Here is a 20,466-nt window from a genome sequence, read left to right as displayed (position 1 = left end):
TCTCACTCATAGGTGGGTATTGAACAATGAGAACACGTGGACTCAGGGAGGGGAACATCACACACTGGGGGCAGTTGGGGGAGGTAGGGGAGGGACAGTGGGGGGTGGGGAAGGATAACATGGGGAGAAATGCTGGATATGGTATACACCTAAAGTAAAAGAAAAAAGAAAAGAAAAGAAAACAGCGGCCAGAGAGTATACCAGAACAGCAGCATCACCAGCGAGAGAGCACAGAGCAGGAAGCAGGGGAAGGACCCTCACCAGCCCCCAGGTAGTGGTGTCAAGCCACCAAAATGCAGGGAAAAAGGTGGCTGGGGAGGTGCAGCTCTACACCTGACGGTAAAAAGTAGTGCTCAACCCAGCAGTTGCTTTCCATTGCATTGAGGTGCCAGTGGCTACTGTCTCACCACATTCACTGCTACTAGTTTTTGTTTTCCATTTCAATAAAAAAAGTTGTGACTTTTCCTTTATAGCAAAACAAACAGAAATGGGGCTTGCATGTCAGTTTTTATAACTGATTTTATGAAATTTTGTGCTTCTATCAAATTTCTTATATTTTCTTACAGTTGCAACATTGTTTCCCTTTAGGAAATTCCCCTCTGCCACTTCCCACAGTGACTTTTTCTCCTCCTTTCTACAACTTGAAGTCACACACACACACACACACACACACACACATACACACCACACACATACTACATATATACACATATATACTCTTATGAATATAGAAGTGAATTTCAGGTTCTCTTTTGCTGACGTGGTAATACCAAAATGCAAGACCCTCAATCACTTAAGCCAGTAATCTAAAGTCAGTGCTACATGCAGTTTCTATAGGGAAACAAGGAAGGGGGATTTAATTGATCTAAAAGAATAACAGAAGCAAAAGTCTTGCCAAAGACTCCATACTGTGGCATACAGGGAAGAGATTTTATAAACACACATACACACACACTAGGTGTGTGTGTGTGTGTGTGTGTGTGTGTATAAAATAGTTGTGTGTGTGTATATATATATATATGATACACACATACCGACACACACGCCTATGCCAAAATATGTAATATGTATTTTCTAATAATTTATTTATTAAACAAATATTTATTATTTAACCTGTGCTGGGCTCTATGCTGGACACTGGGGAAGTAATAACAACCAAGACGTGATCCACACACTCAAAAACTTTACAGCCCATTGGGTAAGGATGGATTAGAAGAGCCAGATTAAATCAGATTTTTAAATTGGATTTTTAAATCTCTATATGAAGGGCCAGGCATGATGGCTTGTGCCTATAATACCAGCACTTTGGGATGCCAAGGCAGGAGAGTCATTTGAGGTCAAGTGTTTGAGAAGGGCCTGGGCAACATAGCAAGACCTCTTCTCTACAAAAAAAAAAAAAAAAAAAAAAAAAAAAATTAGCCTGGCACAGTGACCTGTGCCTGTAGTCCCAAATACTTGGTAAGCTGAAGTAGACCACCTGAGCCCAGGAGTTCTAGGTTGCCCTGATCTATGATTGCTACTGCACTCCAGTCTGTGCAACAGAGAGAGACCGTGTCTCAAAAAATAAAGAGAAGAAATCACTACATTAAAATTGAGACATAAAGCCTTCATAAAATTGAAAGGAAATTAAATTTCTTACAAGAGAAAATTTGAACAGCAGAATTTATGGAGGCTACCAAAAATTAAAAGGAAAAAAATTTTAAATCGCAAATATAGAACGTAATTATAATCATAGATGGTAGGGTTGTCATTAACATTAAGCTTACTTAAGATTTAGTAGTATTAACTGCTTTCTTAATGTGTTCATTGCTGCTCTTGAAATAAAAATTGAGACCGATTAAATGACCATGTGGTCATGTGTCTAATGTAGCTGATTTTCAATGTGCAAATAATTTCCCTGTGTTCCAAGAAAAAAATGCTGTTCTTTCAATAAGTCATTATATTATAAGGATATACTTAGCTTTAAATTGAGCTATATTTTGCATTTATGCATTTGAATTCCTACTTCATTTTCCCTATGGATTTCAGTGAAAAGCCAAATTTCTTTTTGCCACCGCAATCTCTGCTTCTTTGGGTAGGCTGAAATAGCAACTCATAGCTCCTCTTCTTTAGAGGTCTTTCTCTCCCTCCCCTCCATCCTTCCTTCCTTAGATTTTTTTTTAGTAATTAGAAAACAATTTTCTTTCTGCCAAAACCCACAACTGAGATGATATGAAAATAAACATAAACATGCTACTTTAGATAAATCTTAGTCCCAGCAAGCATTCTGAAAACAGAACCATTTAAATTTTAGGTAGATTTTAGTGAATCTAGGATTATAACCCATCATTCCAAGTGTATCGTTTTCTCAACAGATTCAAAAGAAGTTGAGGTTTTAAAAGTCACAACTTAAAACAATGAGTAACAGAATAAAAAGACATTCCCTAAGATTTGGATGTTCTTCCATTCATTCATCCAACCCCTCTAACTATTATTTTCATTACATGTTTATTGTCATATTTATCCTTTTGTAGAATAAAAGTTCCAGATGTAATGATTTAAGTCAACTTTTTACATAAAACTTATTTAATTGATTTACTAGCTATGGATAAGCAATGTATTCTACTGAAAGAAAAGTTGGATCTGGTATTTTTACAAATCCCAAGATCTATGCAATTAAATACTAGTTATTGTAAAATGTCTTTCAAATACATTTGCTTGTAAAATATACTGTAATGCCAAATTTTATACATGTGCTTGTAAAATATACTGTAATATCCAATTTTAAACCTAATTAGGAATATGTCTGAAATTTCCTGGATCTATGCATATACACAACACATATAAAAATATAATCTGACTGACTTGTACAAAAAGTTGATTACATTTAAGCAGAAAAATTAAGGTAATACCAACAGGGATATCAGATATGCACACGGATTTTGCAACTTGTATGGGTTTGTAGTATCATTCCACCAACTAAAGAAGGGAACGAGGTAACCGACAGCCACTGAGCAATGCTCGGTGTCTTAGGACACGTTTTTCTCAATGTATTTTAAAATACTTGCTTGGTGCTGCTAGCCTGCCATAAAGTCAAATAGTGACAGAGCTGGACAGAAAAGCCTTAATACTCTGGAGAAAAGAATAAAATATTGTCCCTCACAAAAATCAGAAAGCTTTCTGAAGGTTTAAAAACTTTTTAATCATTTAAATATCCTTTCATGTTTATAATAAGGTGAAATCTGGCAAAATGCATGCTTTGTATGTGAGTTTGTATAATTAGAAAAAGAAAAATAGAAGTGTAAGATGGTAATGACAGTTTCCAAGCAAAATACATTGCTTTTAGAATTTTGGATTTTCATTATGAGGATTCATAAAATTAGAGAGAAATGGAATTTTCAGAGAGAATGGAACATCTTTATGAAGTTCATTGTTAATTGCTGAATTAAATGACTGTATAAAACCAAAATTGAGTGGTGACTTTTGACATATTAGTCAACTATATCATCGCTATTCTGACACTACATAAAAAGGGTGGGGTGGGGGTACAACACAGATCTAAAACGACAACGACTTTACAGGGAAAATATATAACACTGTTCTGCCCTCCCTAGTGACTACAAGAAAACATATGTTTTTGTTGAATCATAACATAACATATTTATTGCATTAATGTGTTATAATGCATTAAAAAATGTCACATATAGATTATGAGTTACTAGGCATCTGGTATAAATAGCCATATAGCAATCAATAAATATGTCCATTATTTGGCTAAATACTCTTTCAAATTCTCATCATGGGTGATTGTGACAGCAATGCAAACACTGACAATCTCTCAAATTCTTAAAATCTACAGACCTTGAAACAAGATCAGCCTTTGCTAAATAGCTAAACTAAGAATATTTCCAGCCTTCCTCCCTAGTTAATTTTTTTTCAAACTACAGGTGTGTTGATTTAAAACCTAACCTCTCACCCTGACCCTCCCAGCTCAGCAGACGTCCAAAGCAGTTACTAAAGGGCAGCAAAACACACTTTCACTGACAAACAACTAGAGGAAAGGAAAGCAGTTACCGTCTCCTCTGTGGCTTAATATCAATTGGCATGTTGATTGCATAAGGTGATCCATGAACATAACCGCTTCGGAATCTAGCCACCTTCCCCAGAGTTAGGTACTCACAGCTGCTTGGCAAACTCATTATATCCAAAAGGCAAGTAGTAAAAGCAAATCTGAGTAGTCAGACCAGCATTCCTGGGAAGACTGGAAAGAACATGTCAGATAATGAATTTCCGACTTATGCTGCTCACTGGTTGCCCGGTGCTTCTTTTCTTCAAAAGTAAACGCGTGTTCTCGGAGGCTAAGTGCACTACCTTGTTTTCTGTTCATGGATACAGGAAGCTTGTTGCTTATTTGTAACCAGGCTCATGCTCTGATCAATTATTGGCTGAGCAGACGAAGTAGAAATTCTGTAGCTCCACAAAAGCCTGTTTCCACTCAGACCAAATCTCTGAGTAGGCAGCAAGGTTTAATCCATTTTTGTCTAACGTCTAAAGGAACATCAACCTAATGTAACAGTGGTTTGGTAATTAGAGTTATTTACCCGTACACCAAGCATGCATATCTGATAGTATGGAAATAACTATTTGCTATATTTTCAAAGAGGGAATGTTGTTTACTAGACTGATTACAGAGACTTAGAAAATGAGATGGGCACATGGAAATGTTATGGGTGGTTTCCAATTCTCTGGACAAAAAAAAAAATTGTGGGTTCTTGTTCATAAATTACTACTCAAAACAGAACTAAATTTAGCCTCTCAGGAACATAAAAATGGTAAGCAAATATCTTTATTCACTAAAACGTTGACGGCTATACATTTTTTTTCCTCATTTAAAACACTCTTTCAGAAATCCAACTTCTACCTGCTCTTTGAATTAAAAAGTGGATAATGAATTTACTAATTCTTTGTAAGCTGTTTTTTTTCGTAACAGTGAAAAATAAGTTGGAAAAATTAGAAAGGATACTAAATAATTCTACTGAAGGCAGCAGGGTCTTAGAGAAATGCTGTATCTTTAATTAGCCCACAGTTTTTCTAGCTCTTATGCCATTTTCTAGAGTTATAGCAACAAAACCACAAGTGTTCAGGGTAATGTGAATAGCAAGTGTTCAGAGTATCGTGGGAGATAATTTTTATTTTGAAAAATGATTTCTTATCCAGGATTTGAATAGACACTCCAGTTTATTTAAGAGTCCTGGGACCTGGGCAAGAAAAGTGTGTTGTAAAAAGGCTACATTTTATTTTTCAGTAGCCAAATTCAGACACTGTTTGGGTTTAAACAGCAGACACTGTTCAAATTCAGAAATTTTAAGCTTGAACGAATAGATAATTTTTCTTTTTTTTTAACTTTTATTTTAGGTTTGGGGGTACGTGTGAAGGTTTGTTATATAGGAAAACTTGTGTCATGGGGTTTGTTGTACAGATTATTTCATCACCCAGGTATTAAACACAGTACCCAATAGTTATCTTTTCTGCTTCTCTCCCTCCTCCCATACTTCATCCTCAAGTAGATCCCAGAGTCTGTGTCCTTCTTTGCGTTCATGAGTTGTCATCATTGAACTCCCACTTGTGAGAACATGTGGTATTTGGTTTTCTGTTCTTGTGTAATTTTGCTAAGGATAATAGCCTCCAGTTCCATTCATGTTCATGCAAAAGACACGCTCTTGTTCTTTTTTATGGCTGCATAGTATTCCATGGTGTACCATTTCTATTCAATATTTTCTTCCTTATATTTTATGTTTTAATAACAAAATTTACATGCTGTTTTTTAACATGTCAAATGACACAGAAGTGTGTAGATAAAAAAGACTGTTGTCTTTTCCCTTCCTTGGTAGGATTAATGGGAGGGAAAAGACAGCAAACTTTTTATTTATTCATTACAAATATATGACACACAATACACACTTACACATATATAGGGGTTCTCCTTCCTTTTTACAATAGAGTGGGCTTATACTACATATTATCCTTTGTCAATATTTTTATTCTTTAAATCAATCATGAAATAAATTATTGTGAATGCATAGAGATCTCTTGAGTTCTTTTCAATAGTTACACTAGATTTCATAGCATAAATGTACCATTATTTATTCAACAAGTCCTTTATTGATGGACATATAATTTTGGACTCATTAACAATAAATACAGTTGTTAATATATTCTTACTGATTGGTGCTTGTATTTCTGAAAATGGATTGGTAGCTTACAATTCGTGAACATTTTTCCCTTTAATAGCTTTAATAGGCTATGGCAGTTCATATTCCCACCTTCACTTAAGAAGATGCCAGCTCCCCCACACTCTTGCCAACACTATCTATTGTTTTTTAAGCTTATTTCTTTAGAGTAGGAAAATAAGTTAGCCAGCTCTCTGAAATATCCAGTGATTACATACGGTTCCTTGCTAAAATAAAACTGCTATTAAGGTGCTGGCAAAAGTAAGGACAGCCTATCTGAACTGTAATATATATTGGGAAATAAAGAAATGGCTTAGAAAGGCTTTGCACAGGTGTACCAAGGCAGAAGTCTGGAGTCTCATCAGAATGAGAGAACTCTCAAAGCAAAGTTAGTAAATAGTAAATTATTTTTTATTAATTTGCATAATTATGAAGAGAGTAAATATAAAAATGCTATTCTTTTCAGCATATTTTTCTTAATGAGAATAATATTTCATAATTCAGGAAAAACATCACTAAATTTACAATGTGGAAGTAATGCCTAATGACTGCCAACTAATTGTGATGTATGACTGTGTATAATTTGTAGATTTTGTGTTTAAGAGGTTCTTTGGACGTATTCTTCCATTGAGAGTCTGAAGAACAAAAGTGAAATGAAGCATTTTTACATGGCAGCTAATTTAGGAGATTGCCCAGTAGAAGAGGATAAGATTTGCTTCATATAGGAATTCCCTATGAGGGGTAACAATCAGAAATTGAAGAATAAGATATAACCTCTATGGAAGAGATCTATGTGTCCTATGATGGGTAAAATTCCATAGTTTTCTTAGCAGGGCATTTTTGCTTGTACCCAGGTAATTATTTACCAAGAGGCTGGCAGGGGCTCCTGGGTATTAGCTGTACTTAAATTTAGATGAGAGGGGATTACTGCTAAATTCCAGCCTGCCAAGAATTCAGAATCTGTGATAACTCTGGCCAACTAGCAGGAGGTGGCCTTTAAGGGAAGAAAATGGAATCCTTCAATCATCAACAATTTCCTTTATCTGGGGCTGGAGAGAGGTAGTTGGAGACTTCACCTTTAAAAAATAAGAACACACTGGAGACTTTAATTTAATCTAAAGATTAGAACTACCATTCTTAATAGGCCTACCTCCAAACAAGGCTCAAATCTCACTAAGGAATGGCCAGGATTATCCATCTATGTTTTGTTTGTTTTTGCATATTGGGATTTCTGTGGAAGACAGGTGTAGAGTCTAGCACAAATCTCACTTACCATCCCTATGATTTTAAGCTCTTGAGAACATTAAAACAAAGGGAGAACTCACACAAAGGTATCTGAAACATCAGTTTTCATCACTATGCTAGACATTGCAATGCTAATAATCCCCTGCACAGCAATTAAAAGTAGTTAGCAAGTAGCAATTTCAAACCATAGGACTTTTCTTCTAATAATTGGAATAATATGTATTAATTAAGGTTCTTTTAGCCTTTAACTCTACCCTGGCCTACATTTAGCAATTTTAAATTCTGGAGGAATTTCTTCAGGACATGAGGGTATCATCTGTTCATGACCACATCAGAGCATACAAATTGACTGAATCATTTCCCCTGGCCTATGACTTGGAAGACTCTCTTCTTCCCTCCCCAGACCTTGTGTTCTCTGCTCATACCTGGACTGGAGACTCATGCAAATTGGGGTTTTGCATCTGCTTTCAATTCTTGGATTTGTTCTTGATTTTGTTCTCTATACCTATTGGTCAATGCATACAAAGAATTGGCTTCAAATATTCCTTAAGCTGAAAATCTACCACATCTTTATTCAGAGTTCACATTTTTCTGCTGTATCATCAACTGCCCATGAGAAAATTCCACTTGGAAGTTCCATAGCTACCTCATTTGGGCATTTATAATGTAATTCAAATCGACTCTGTCCCTCTCCTCTTCCACTACCCCTCCCCACCACCTTTCTTCCTATATTCCCTGATACTACCACCATTCAGCCACAACCAGACAATAACTGCTAATCAGGTCATAAACCCTAGAGACATGAATACTATTCATAGTAACAATAATATTAATAGTCAATAGATAATAGCTAGCACTGATCAGATGCATTCAGTGTGCTAGGCACTGTGGTTGACAGGCTGACTGATTAATTCTCACAAAATATGGGTGGGGTACTATTATTACACTCATTTTTCAGATGAGAAAAACAAGGCACTGAGGGACAAGATATATATCCAAGGTCACACAGAGCATTACGTGAGAAGTCAGAGTTAGGAACCAATTCATCTGACTCCAGAGACCAGACTGTAGGTTTTACCTCTCTACACATTCTTTAATATCTCTCTTATTTTTCTTCCTCTATGTTTTACCTAGAGTTAATATTTCCAATTTTTCGTCCTTAAATCTATCCTTCACTTTCCTACCAGGATTATCTTAAAATGGAAATCTTAACAAACTCACGCAAGAATGTGAACATATGACTCCCTTGCTTGAAATCACCCAATAGGTCCACATTATTTAGTAATAAAGTTCAAAATTAAAATTCCAATACCCAGCATAGAGATGCTCTGTGGTCTTGCTCTTCCTTTCTCTCCTGCATCAGCCACAAATAACACCTGCTAGTGTCCTTCCCGTGCACAATCTGTTCTTCAGCCCCACTGGTGCTTCCCAGATGACAGGCACTCTGACCAAAATCTTTTTCTCTCCTTTCTCTGGCTGGCTAACTCCTTTTAAGTATAATCTCCTCCAGAAACACATTATTCATTTCTCATCCTCAGTTTTATTTAGATGCCTTTCACCTATTTTCCAAACTCATAGGACTTCAGCACACTGTTTCATAGCTATTTATGCATTTACAACTCTTCCCTATGACACTACAGTTTCTTGAAAGGAGGAATTCTGCCTTCTTTGACTTTGTAATCCCAGCACCTAAAACAGCATTTGCTTATTGAATAAGGTAGCTGAAGTCATAAGAACCTGATGTTCCAAAGACCCGTTCAAGTCTCTCCTGAATTCCCTTCTCAGTCACTCTCCCTAGAATAATAATTATAAATATTTGATGACTGAAATACATTGGAAGTAGTGGAAAAACATACATTCCTCATATGCAATCAAACAAATACTTTGCAAAGAGTACCCAAAGGAACACGAGAGCAACATCTTTTCTCGGGAAGCATGCGATGAATATAGGTTTTAATTGGAGGTGATGGAGATGTGCCTGCCTGGGCTTCCAGTTTCAGTTCAGTAAAGAAAAGTTATCCAAATACTTGAATAAGCTCAGTATAATGCCATTATTTACTCATGCTCTTTGTTTTGAGAGTGTACTGGCAAATTCAAAATTAATTAATTAATTAATCTATTAAGGATCAGCTACTTATGTTCATACATTAGCTTTTTCTGATAAACTACTCTTAAACACTATATATTACACTTCACGCAGGCTTATGCACAATGTCTACAGTCAGAAGGAAATAACGTAAGTGCAAACAGTGTTTTACAAAATAAAAAGATGTAAATATCTTTAATGCCAAACTATTTAAATAAAATATGGAATAGCCAATCAGTGTGAATATCATGAATCCATTAAAATAATGATATTGAAAACTGTCCCTTGGTATTTACCTAAATGAGTTGAAAACTTACATTCAAACAAAAACCTTCATCAGTTGAAACAGACACACTATTCTGGTAAAAGATATTAACATTCTGATGGATAACAAGTTTCTCAGAAATTTTATTAGCATGACCCAGTCTCTCAGATTGTAAAAACTGTTGAGACTGAATTGTATGTCTTTTAGAAGTTAAGGAACGTAAAAACCCATAAATCAGCTAGTCAGCAGGCCCACTTAATTTTATAACAAGGATAACTTTTGATCAAATCAATCAACAGTTTTGTTTTTGTAAGCAAGTAAGTTTGAGATCAAGGAACCATAAGGTCTCACCTTCTTTAAAATGCTTTGTTCTCCAGCTAATAGAGCCTCGTTGAGAGCTATTTCTCTCAAAATATTATTTTACTATTAACTGTCATTGCCTCCAAAACCCAACAGAAATCTGTTGGTTACATAAAGGTAAGTTTATTAAATCTACTGAAGTAAAGGATAAAACCACGTAGACAGATACCTGAAAAGAGGAAGTCAGTGAATCAGGTAAGTTTTGTTTGTTCTGTTTTGTTAAATACAAGGACAGGAAAGCAGGCTGGGTCCAAGTGCCATTTACAAGGTACAGAAAATTATGTTGATTTCGGTTCTCCCATCCAACAAAAGCCCTTAGCTACTAGTAATCTTATCTCAATAAACCTATTATATATTCAAAGTTTAGGCTGAGCTAAAGCAGCAACGAAACCAACTGAATAAAACGATGCTCATTCATTGAAATTTCAGGTAGGCCCACACAATTCATATTTCCACGCTCTTTATAAGCTGTTTGAATGTTAAATGGAGTGGCATTTTGCTTTAGAATGTATAGAAATGGAAACAAATGAGTTTAATATACACAACAGGCTTTGACAATATGACTTCTTCGACAGATGTCCTATACTACTTCCCACACTTTCATCCTTAAAAAGCACAGTCTACTTGCCAAGATATAAACTGTTGCCAACGTTCAGCTGCAAAATAATTTTCAACAGTAGGAACCAGTGGAAAGAATTAAAACACTTTAAACTTATTTCCAAATAACCAAATGTATAATAACAAAGTTGTAAGATGAAAAATAATTATGCTACAAGTTCTTACTCTGTCAACTAGCTGGTTCAGTAAAGAGGAGGGGTCTTTGGCAAACAAGGTTCTATATTTGGTTGCTAGATGATTTTTAAAAATCTGTCAATTCATTCTTCTACCCCAACCAACCAGCCAGCATTAGTTGAGCAACTACTATGACATACCATAAGTGGATGTCATAACTCCTATCTAGGAAAAAAAGCATACAATCCATTTGATGTCCAGTTCATGCATCAAGACAGGACCGATTTCAATGGACAATATTATGAGATAGAAATACAAGTGGTATAGCATCAGTCTACTAGTTCATTATTATGATGCTATGAAGAAATACCTGAGACTGGGTAATTTATAAAGAAAACAGGTTTAATTGACTCACAGCTTTGCATAACTGGGGGAAGCCTCAGGAAACTTACAATCATGGCAGAAGGCACCTTTTCACAGGGTGGCAGGAGAGAGAGAATGAGTGCCAGCAGGGGAAATGCTAGAAGCTTATAAAACCAGCAGGTCTCATGAGAAACTCAATCACTATCACGAGAGCAGCATGGGGAAAGCCACTCCCATGATTCAATTACCTCCCAAGGGGTCCCTCCCATGACACATGGGGATTATGGGAACTATAATTCAAGATGAGATTTGGATGGGGACACAGACAAATCATATCTGTGATTCTTTTTTTAAATATATATTTTATTGTGTTTTAGGTTTTGGGGTACATGTGAAGAACATGCAAGATTGTTGCATAGGTACACACATGGCAATGTGGTTTGCCGCCTTCATCCCCATCACCTATATCTCGCATTTCTCCCCATGTTATCTCTCCCCAACTCCCCACCCACCATTGTCCCTCCTCTAGTTCCCCTGCACAGACCCCAGTGTGTGATGCTCCCCTCCCTGTGTCCATGTGTTCTCATTGTTCAATACCCGTCTATGAGTGAGAATATGTGGTGTTTGATTTTCTGTTCTTGTGTTAGTTTGCTGAGAATGATGGTTTCCAGGTTCATCCATGTCCCTACAAAGGTCACGAACTCATTTTTTTTATGGCTGCATAGTATTCCATGGTGTATATGTGCCACATTTTCCCTGTCCAGTCTATCATCGATGGGCATTTGGGTTGGTTCCAAGTCTTTGCTATTGTAAACAGTGCTGCAATGAACATTCGTGTGCATGTGTCCTTATAGTAGAACGATTTATAATCCTTTGGATATATACCCAGTACTGGGATTGCTGGGTCAAATGGAATCTCTATAGGTCCTTGTTAGGAATCGCCACACTGTCTTCTACAACGGTTGAACTAATTTATTTGTAAATGTGTTCCTATTTCTCTACATCCTCTCCAGCATCTGTTGTCTCCCAATTTTTTAATGATCGCCATTCTAACTGGCATGAGATGGTATCTCAATGTAGTTTTGATTTGCATTTCTCTAATGACCAGTGACAATGAGCATTTTTTCATATGTTTGTTGGCCTCACGTATGTCTTCTTTTGTAAAGTGTCTGCTCATATCTTTCACCCACTTTTGAATGGGCTTGATTTTTCTTGTAAATCTGTTTTAGTTCTTTGTAGATTCTGGACATTAGCCCTTTGTCAGATGGGTAGATTGCAAATTTTTTTTCCCATTCTGTTGGTTGCCAGTTCACTCTAACAATTGTTTCTTTTGCTGTGCAGAAGCTCTGGAGTTTGATTAGGTCCCATTTGTCTATTTTGGCTTTTGTTGCCATTTGCTTTTGGTGTTTTAGTCATGAAGTCCTTGCCTATGCCTATGTCCTGAATGGTATTGCCTAGGTTTTCTTCTAGGGTTTTTACGGTGTTAGGTCTTATGTTTAAGTCTTTAATCCATCTGGAGTTAATTTTAGTGTAAGGTGTCAGGAAGGGGTCCAGTTTCTACTTTCTGCACAGGGCTAGCCAGTTTTCCCAACACCATTTATTAAACAGGGAATCCTTTCCCCATTGCTTGTTTTTGTGAGGTTTGTCAAAGATCAGATTCTTTTTGAAACCTTGTGGTTGGCTAATGTCACATCAAGCTTAATTCAGCTTATACCATCATGCACTGCTTTTTATTGTATTTTTAATGTTCCTTCTAGACTGAACTCTAAACCACAAGATAGGAAGACATGCAGTATATATTTTTTTAATTTTACCACAGTGTCTTTTACACTGTTCTATACATATTGCTACAGTGCCTAGTATGTATCTCTGAACATAGTAGATGCTCAGTAAATATTTGTTACTAGAAAGACTTGCAACCATATTTTATGTTTGTTGACTTTTTAAACTAGGAAACTTTACTCTTCAGTTTGCCTAAATAGTATACAGCTATTGTCCTGGAATGATAATTAAACAGTGCCTCCTTTTACTCTTGCAATATTATTGTTTGGATTATAAAATATCTGGTTATCTTCTGACTCTGGAACTGCATGCTTACAAGGTTGCCTCAGCCACTTGGCTGAATGCATCTCAGAGGCAAAGGCTGAGGGTTACTCATTATTGCTTCTCCAAATCTATTTCTGTACTCTACCTCTTCCAAGATCTACATCAATGGCCCAAGGAAAAAAACAGACAATAAACTCATAATAAACTAAATCAGATTGAATAAATATAGAAAAGAAACAAAAGTGTCCAAATGGAGATAAATTAGGAAGACAAATATCAACCTGAATGCTCTTCCAAAATGTAAAGGGTACAAAAGTTGTTTCCTTGCATTTAAATCCATACAGCAGTGAAATATCATTGTCAATGTCACTCCAGATCCCTGAGTTTATTCAGCACAATTACAAAGTTATTTGTATGGAGGGAGAGATCAAGAATGAGTATGTTGAGGCCAGTTGCAGTGGCTCACACCTGTAATCCCAGCTCTTTGGGAGGCTGTGGGCAGATCACTTGAGGTCAGGAGTTCCAGACCAGCCTGGCCAACATAGTGAAACTCTGTCTCCACCAAAAATACAAAAATTAGCTGGGTGTGGTGGTACACACCTGTAATCCCAGCTACTTGGGAGGCTGAGGCAGAAGAATCCCTTGAACCCGGGAGGCAGAGGTTGCCGTGACTTGAGATCATGCCACTATACTCCAGACAGGGTAACAAAATGAGACTGTCTCAAAACAAAAAAAAATAGGGCGTTGGTTTTAGAGCCAAGTGCCTTTGGGTTACCACCCTGCACTGCCACGAACAGCTTAGGTAGCCCTGGTGAAGAAATGACACCTTTCTGATATCAGTTTCCATGACACTTAGGCCTTATTCACTCATTCAACAAATATTTATTAAGTTACTAATCTAGGTGCAAGGAACCCAGTAGCAAATAAAACAGGCAAATATTCCTGCCTTTATGGAACTGACATTCTAGTAGAGATAGGTAGTTGGACATAAGTAAGTAAAATATATAAGAAACATGATAACTGATACAGAGAAAAATACATCAGGGAGGGAGCCCAAGAAGTTCAGGGATGCGGTCAGAAGAGGGACTGCCTTGCTGCCATGAAGCCCTTGGGGTTGGGGTCAAGGGAACATGGGACGACAGAGAGGCTGATCTTCCTGTGATGAATGACTCAAAAAGGGATAAAAGGGCAGAAAAGACTACAGAGGTAAGCAGGCAGATGCAGGCATGGGCGGTGCTTGGTACACTACTTGTTAAATAAATTAGGAAGTGAGTGAATGAATGAATGCCTTCAATAGATATTAGCTGCCATCCTAAGAGATAGCAAATCTGTCACCTGAGAAAATAATCCAATGATGCTAACGTGACCTAGGGCTTAACCATTATTAAGATTTTATAAGTTTCTAAACTGAAACATCCCTCTTAATTAATGAAAGAGATTTATTTTTTTTCTGTCATGATGCATTCCTTTCGTGATAGACTATTGCTATGTTAGTCACTAGATAATTTAATATATGCAACTGTGATTTAGCAGTCACTTAAAGTTGTCCTGCTAAATTTGATGAATTAATCCCAAATCCAGGTAATAAAGGACATAAAGACAATTATGGAAAACATAAAGTGGTGACGAATTAAGAGTAAATTAATTACAAGTAGCATAAGACCTTACTAACTACCTTAATTATTTAGCAACACAAACTGGTGCTAACATTTTTAACAACTTTACTTATTCCCCTCAGAAAAATAATCAGTTACAAATGCATAGAATAGTCACTGCTGATAACAATCATGGCTAGTACCTATTGAACATCTACTTGGTTCCAGCAAGCACTATTCTAAGAATTTTTCATGCAACAGATCTTCATAGTTAAAAGGTTCATTAGAAGCCATGGGAAATGCAGTCGTCCCCTAATGCTTGAACAGCCTTGAAGGAAAAGCAAGTATCTGGCATGAGGAGCCCTGCTTCATGGTGCAGTATGCTTATCTTTGAGCAGATCTAAATATTGAAAAGTTCTTTTTACCAAACTAAATTTCACCTTTCTAAAAGTGCTACTCCTTAACCTTAGTCATGCAAAAGCAAGGCTGAGTAATATTTATTTATTTATTTTGAGGCAGGGTCTCACTCTGTCACCCAGGCAGAAGTGCAGTGGTGCCATCTTGGCTCACTGTAGCCTCTACAGCCTGGGCTCCAGCAATCCTTCCACCTCAGCCTCTTGAGTAGCTGGAATTACAGGCATGGACCACTGCCCCAACCAATTTTTAAATTTTTAGTAGAGACAGGGATTCACCACGTTGCCTATGCTGGTCGTGAACTCCTGGACTCAAGTGATTCTCCCGCCTTGGCCTCCCAAAGTACTGGGATTACAGGCATGAGCCATCGCACCCAGCCCTAAATCTTTTTAATATGACAGCCTCAGATTATCTACAGAGGAGTTTTTATTCTCTCCCTTTTCCAGACCACATCAAGTCTCAGTTCTTTCGGCAGTTCGTAATATTTCATGATTACTAGATGCTTCACTGTCCTCGCAACATGCTTCCGGACTGATTGCTGCTTGTTGATTCCCCCTAACCTGTGGCATCTGAAATGAATCCCACACTCCAGGTGTGATACAACTATTGCATGGCAGAGAATGTCAGTCAGCTTCATTTATCTGCTGTACATCTATGAATAAAAGCTTAGACAGAATTCCTCACATATTCTTAATTTACCCGTATTCTTGCCATCACACTTGGACCTCTACCATCCAATTCTAATTAACTGTGAACTTGAAATTGCAGTCATTTTTATCAGCAATCTTAAATAACTATTGATCCCTACTTTGCATTCCAGTGTATTTATTCACTCTTCATGTTTTTGTTTATTTGTCTGATTGGATGTACAGTCTTCCATCCAGGCAAATATTTAGTCTTTACTCAGTATTCTTCATCTATGTTGTTCAACTACGAAGAAACATACTTAATAGCATTTTTATCCAACTCATATATCCGTTATATGTACCACAAGATACTTTTCCAAATATTTTACCAAAATAAAAAATATATTATTTATGCAGCATATTCCTGGGTTACCAGACAAGTGATAGTAAGATTAAGGCTAATTTTGCATCAAGTGGGAAATGTGTATGATAATAATGGGCTTTGGGACCAGATATTTTTATTAATGAGACATAAGGCTTTGTAAGAGAGAAGTAAAATAAATGATAGGCAGTATCTTGGAAGATCATTCAGATATTAAATTGACTTTGTAATAGGAAAATCCAATTTAGTTGAGAGCAAGGCACTGTAAGCAAGGGAACATCAAATAGTGAACACAGACTGGGGAATGAAAATGTCGTTTGACAACATCAAGTGTACATAACAGATAAGCTAGGGACAAATCGGCAAGTTCATAGCTTAATACAAACGCAAGGAGGTCAAATTGCAGTATCAGGGTCTTTGAGCTCATTTTCCCTTCAAAGAGATTAAATGAGAGCTCATACTCAGTGTGAAGAGCGACACCCAGAGAAAATTCACAGGAGAACATAATGTAACTGAACAAATATTTAAATAAGTTGGGACTTTTTTGCCTGGAGATGAGAAGACAGTGGTGATTTAATGACATATTTTGGAGATTTTCTGCAAAAATGAATGATGCCTATTACATTTTACTTTCTCTTAGGAAATACAAAAATATGTGATTTTAAAGAAAAGTAGAGGGAATAGATACAGCAACCTAGGAGGGTTACCTGACAGTACAGGATCATTAAGCACTGGGCTCTTGTTAAGGAAATTTTCAAAATATCTTCAGGGATGCATTTGTTCACACCCAATTGCCAAAGAAGTTCACAGAGGAAATGCCCAAGCTAAGAGTAGATCATTCATATCACTGAATTAGGTGTGGGTAGAAGTCATTGGCTCATACCATCTTGCTACCAAAAACAACTCTTTTTAACCTTTTCCCACCATTTTACATTATTAAAAAGTCAATAACTTAATTATAATTTATTTTGACCTAGAAAAACCCAGCAGAGTGGGAAACTTCAATAGATACAAGAGAAAAATAAAATGGCCCCTGTTCCCACAAAGCTTACAATATTTTTGAGAAGAAATGACTTAAATACAATAAATTGGCAGTCAATGTGAGATAGTACACACTGTGTGGTTCAAACACAAAATATTATGAGTTCAGGGAATGCAAAATCAATGCCCACCATGAATTAAACTATTTCAGTTTACACAATGATTCTTTTGCTAATATCATTCCAGGCAGATGACAAAATCCCTGAAAAAATTAATTGCATAGTTTCTAGAATATGAATATGACAATCTGATTTTTTTTTTATGAATAGACACAAAAACGTAGATAAAGACAGCAAACGTTATACCTAAAGGCTTATATAATGTTACCTTCAAAGATGGCATGTTTGCACTTTATTTTTTATTTCCATAAAAGAAATGGTAGAATTCCTGAAATGTACGTTCCATTTAGAAATAAACATATGCACTCTCCTTTCCAATACTGGAAAATCAATAGTGTGATTACGTGGAGACAGAAAAGGCCAGGTCATCTGAATTAACAATGTCATTGCTATTATGAATAATAGAGAGCAGTTATCTAGAATTTATTTAACATGTGATTATTTTGCTATCATGAACAATGTTAATCCCCAAAAGAACAGATGGTACAACCATATTTTAAATTATTCAATGAAGTGTGGTTTTTAAATCACAAATGTGTATTAGCAGAGTGAATACATTTTGAATTTAACCCTTGCTTATATTTTTGCTGTCATATAGTCCAAGAGATTACCGTAGTCAACTAAGAAGTGTCCTTTACTCTCTCTTGACCTTTTGGATACAACGATGATAGAAAATAGGTAATGAGGAAAACAAAAATCACAGAATTGCATATGGACTTTTTTTTTTTAAAAGAGAGAGAAACAAGAGAAATAGATGACTTGTTTGGGGTGGCACAGCAGGGTAACACTAAGGTGACAGTCTCTTCCCAGTGAGTTGGTAGGCACCAAACTATTGAGATCAAACAGGAAAGTACCTAAGCCCATTCTCTAGTGCTTTTCTATAATGACACACTCTTCACAGGGAACTATAATTTCAGCAAGCTCTATGAATGCTTAGAAGATCATGATAGCCAGCGTACTCTTTTTGCTTTGGGCTATTTATACTTAGAGCACAGTGAGAAAACAAGAGAGGGCTTCTCTTGGGTTTTTCTAAAGATACCACATACAAACCCTGGGCTTGGCTACAGACATTGGGCCTTGCTCATAGATATGAGTAAACTGGAATATGGTATTAATGCAGAAAGGAAACAAAGGGAAATGATATGACCTGAAACGGGTAGCGTAAATTGGTCCTCCTTGGATCACACACGGACAGCAGGCATGCGTTTGCCCAACATATTTTTAATTTTGTTTTTCCTTTTGATCCAACATTTAAAGCACATAGAAAACATCACATTAAAGTTGAGATGTGAGCTTCTTTTGAATGTTTATGAGGTTTAACACCTTGAGTTCCCTCCCTATATAGGGCCAGCTATCTCCTTCAGATGGGGCAAGAATTCTTCGGTTTGACAATCCCCATTCAAGTTCTGTAACTCAGATACATTTCCTCTTCCTAGTTCTATAAGTATTTGATTTGAAGACTTTTCAAGTAAAACGGAGTTAGGAAAAAGTAAATCTGCTATCACCTGGTCAAACTCTAACCAAAACATTAGCACCTTTAGAGAATGTCCTGTCCTTCCCACCACAATTTACTTACCTACCAAGAACTATTTCAACTCTTTACAAAACACTAAACCTGAATTCCAATCGATCTGGAATTATCTCATTTGTTATGTATCAAAAATTCTCTACTATATTATTTTAATAACTGTTTTTATTTACCAACATAGACCTGTATTTAAATCAAGATCAATAAATACAATCAATTTTAGTGAAGAAAGAATCATTCAATAGCACATTTTTCATGCATTCAAGAAACACATCAAGTTTAGGCTGGGAAATACTCTCCTAATGGTACTGACACATATTGTTCATGTGGCTTATGGTGATATAGCTGAAATTTCTGATAATTCTGTTCCCAATATTTATATGCTATTAAATTGACCCTATTCAGACTGAACTCCATAAAAATACAGATTCTGTTGCAATTTGTCTGTAATTGTAAAGAAAATCAATTATTTAATCAGAATTTGAGATGTTCTACATGATCTTGATAATACCAATAATTTAGTCAAAATTATTTGACATCACACAGACAAAAATAACAAAGTAAACAGAATGTAACCTTTTTCAGTACTTTCCAGCAACATGTAAGCATGGTCTAAATCCAGTCTTAATCAAATGCTTCAGATTAGAGACAATTTCATAGTTTGGGAATTATGTCATGTTGCTTATGTAGAATGTAAATATTTATTTATTCGCCTATATGTGAAAAGAGGATATAATTCACCTTAGAAAAATATATTCCTGCCATCTGCCTTACAATATAATTTCTTTTTGACGGCTGAAAATATTAAAGAAGAGGAGAAATCTTGATACATATCAGTTTTGTTTTTTCGGCTTTTTTTTGGAGATGGAGTCTCACACTGTCATCTGGGCTGGAATGCAATGGCTTGATTTTGGCTCACTGCAACCTCTGCCTCCTGGGTTCAAGGGACTCTCCTGCCTCAGACTCCTGAGTAACTGGGATTACAGGTGCCCAACACCATGCCCAGCCAATTTTTTGTATTTTTAGTAGAGACAGGGTTTCACTATGTTGACCAGGTTGGTCACAAACTCCTGACCTTGTGATCCGCCCACCTCAGCCTCCCAAAGTACTGAGATTACAGGCATGAGCCAACGCACCTTGGCCAATTTTTAAAGCAGTTTTTTTGTAGGTCCCATGGTCATACATAGCTGAATGTTGACTAGCTATAAATGAATTCCCATGGTTGGTTTAAAGATAGAGTCCCCAGTAACTAAATAACTGATATAATATCATTTGCCAGTTTGGGCTTCTGATATAACAGAGGTAATTGCTTAAAAAAGCATAATGTGAAAATATTTAAATTATAAATAGCTGTAAAGATAATTTAATTCGGTCACTGTGCTATCTGTATTTACATGTATTATATAACATATACAATCTTTTATGTATAAAATTATATAGACAAACATCAATGGA

The 20,466-nt window shown here is 36.3% G+C and overlaps 1 protein-coding gene across 8 annotated transcripts in view; it reads right to left on the bottom strand.

Moving 5' to 3' along the window:
* Nucleotides 1-20,466, bottom strand: part of PDE4D (phosphodiesterase 4D) — a 1,549,195-nt gene that overhangs the window by 450,442 nt on the left and 1,078,287 nt on the right. The window contains exon 1 of one of the 8 annotated variants that reach the window (XM_032282027.1): nucleotides 4,054-5,392. The exons of the other annotated variants lie outside the window; for them this stretch is intronic. Within the exon in view, the coding sequence (XP_032137918.1) occupies nucleotides 4,054-4,178 (125 nt within the window). The 5' untranslated portion in view covers nucleotides 4,179-5,392. Of the gene's footprint in view, nucleotides 1-4,053; nucleotides 5,393-20,466 lie in introns of those variants that run through there. 8 annotated transcript variants of the gene reach the window in all.

This window comes from Sapajus apella, unplaced genomic scaffold (genome assembly GCF_009761245.1).
Source record: "Sapajus apella isolate SASKATOON/1434 unplaced genomic scaffold, GSC_monkey_1.0 scaffold1, whole genome shotgun sequence".
Classification (NCBI taxonomy): Eukaryota; Metazoa; Chordata; class Mammalia; order Primates; family Cebidae; genus Sapajus; species Sapajus apella.
This window is presented reverse-complemented; position numbering and strand designations above follow the sequence as displayed.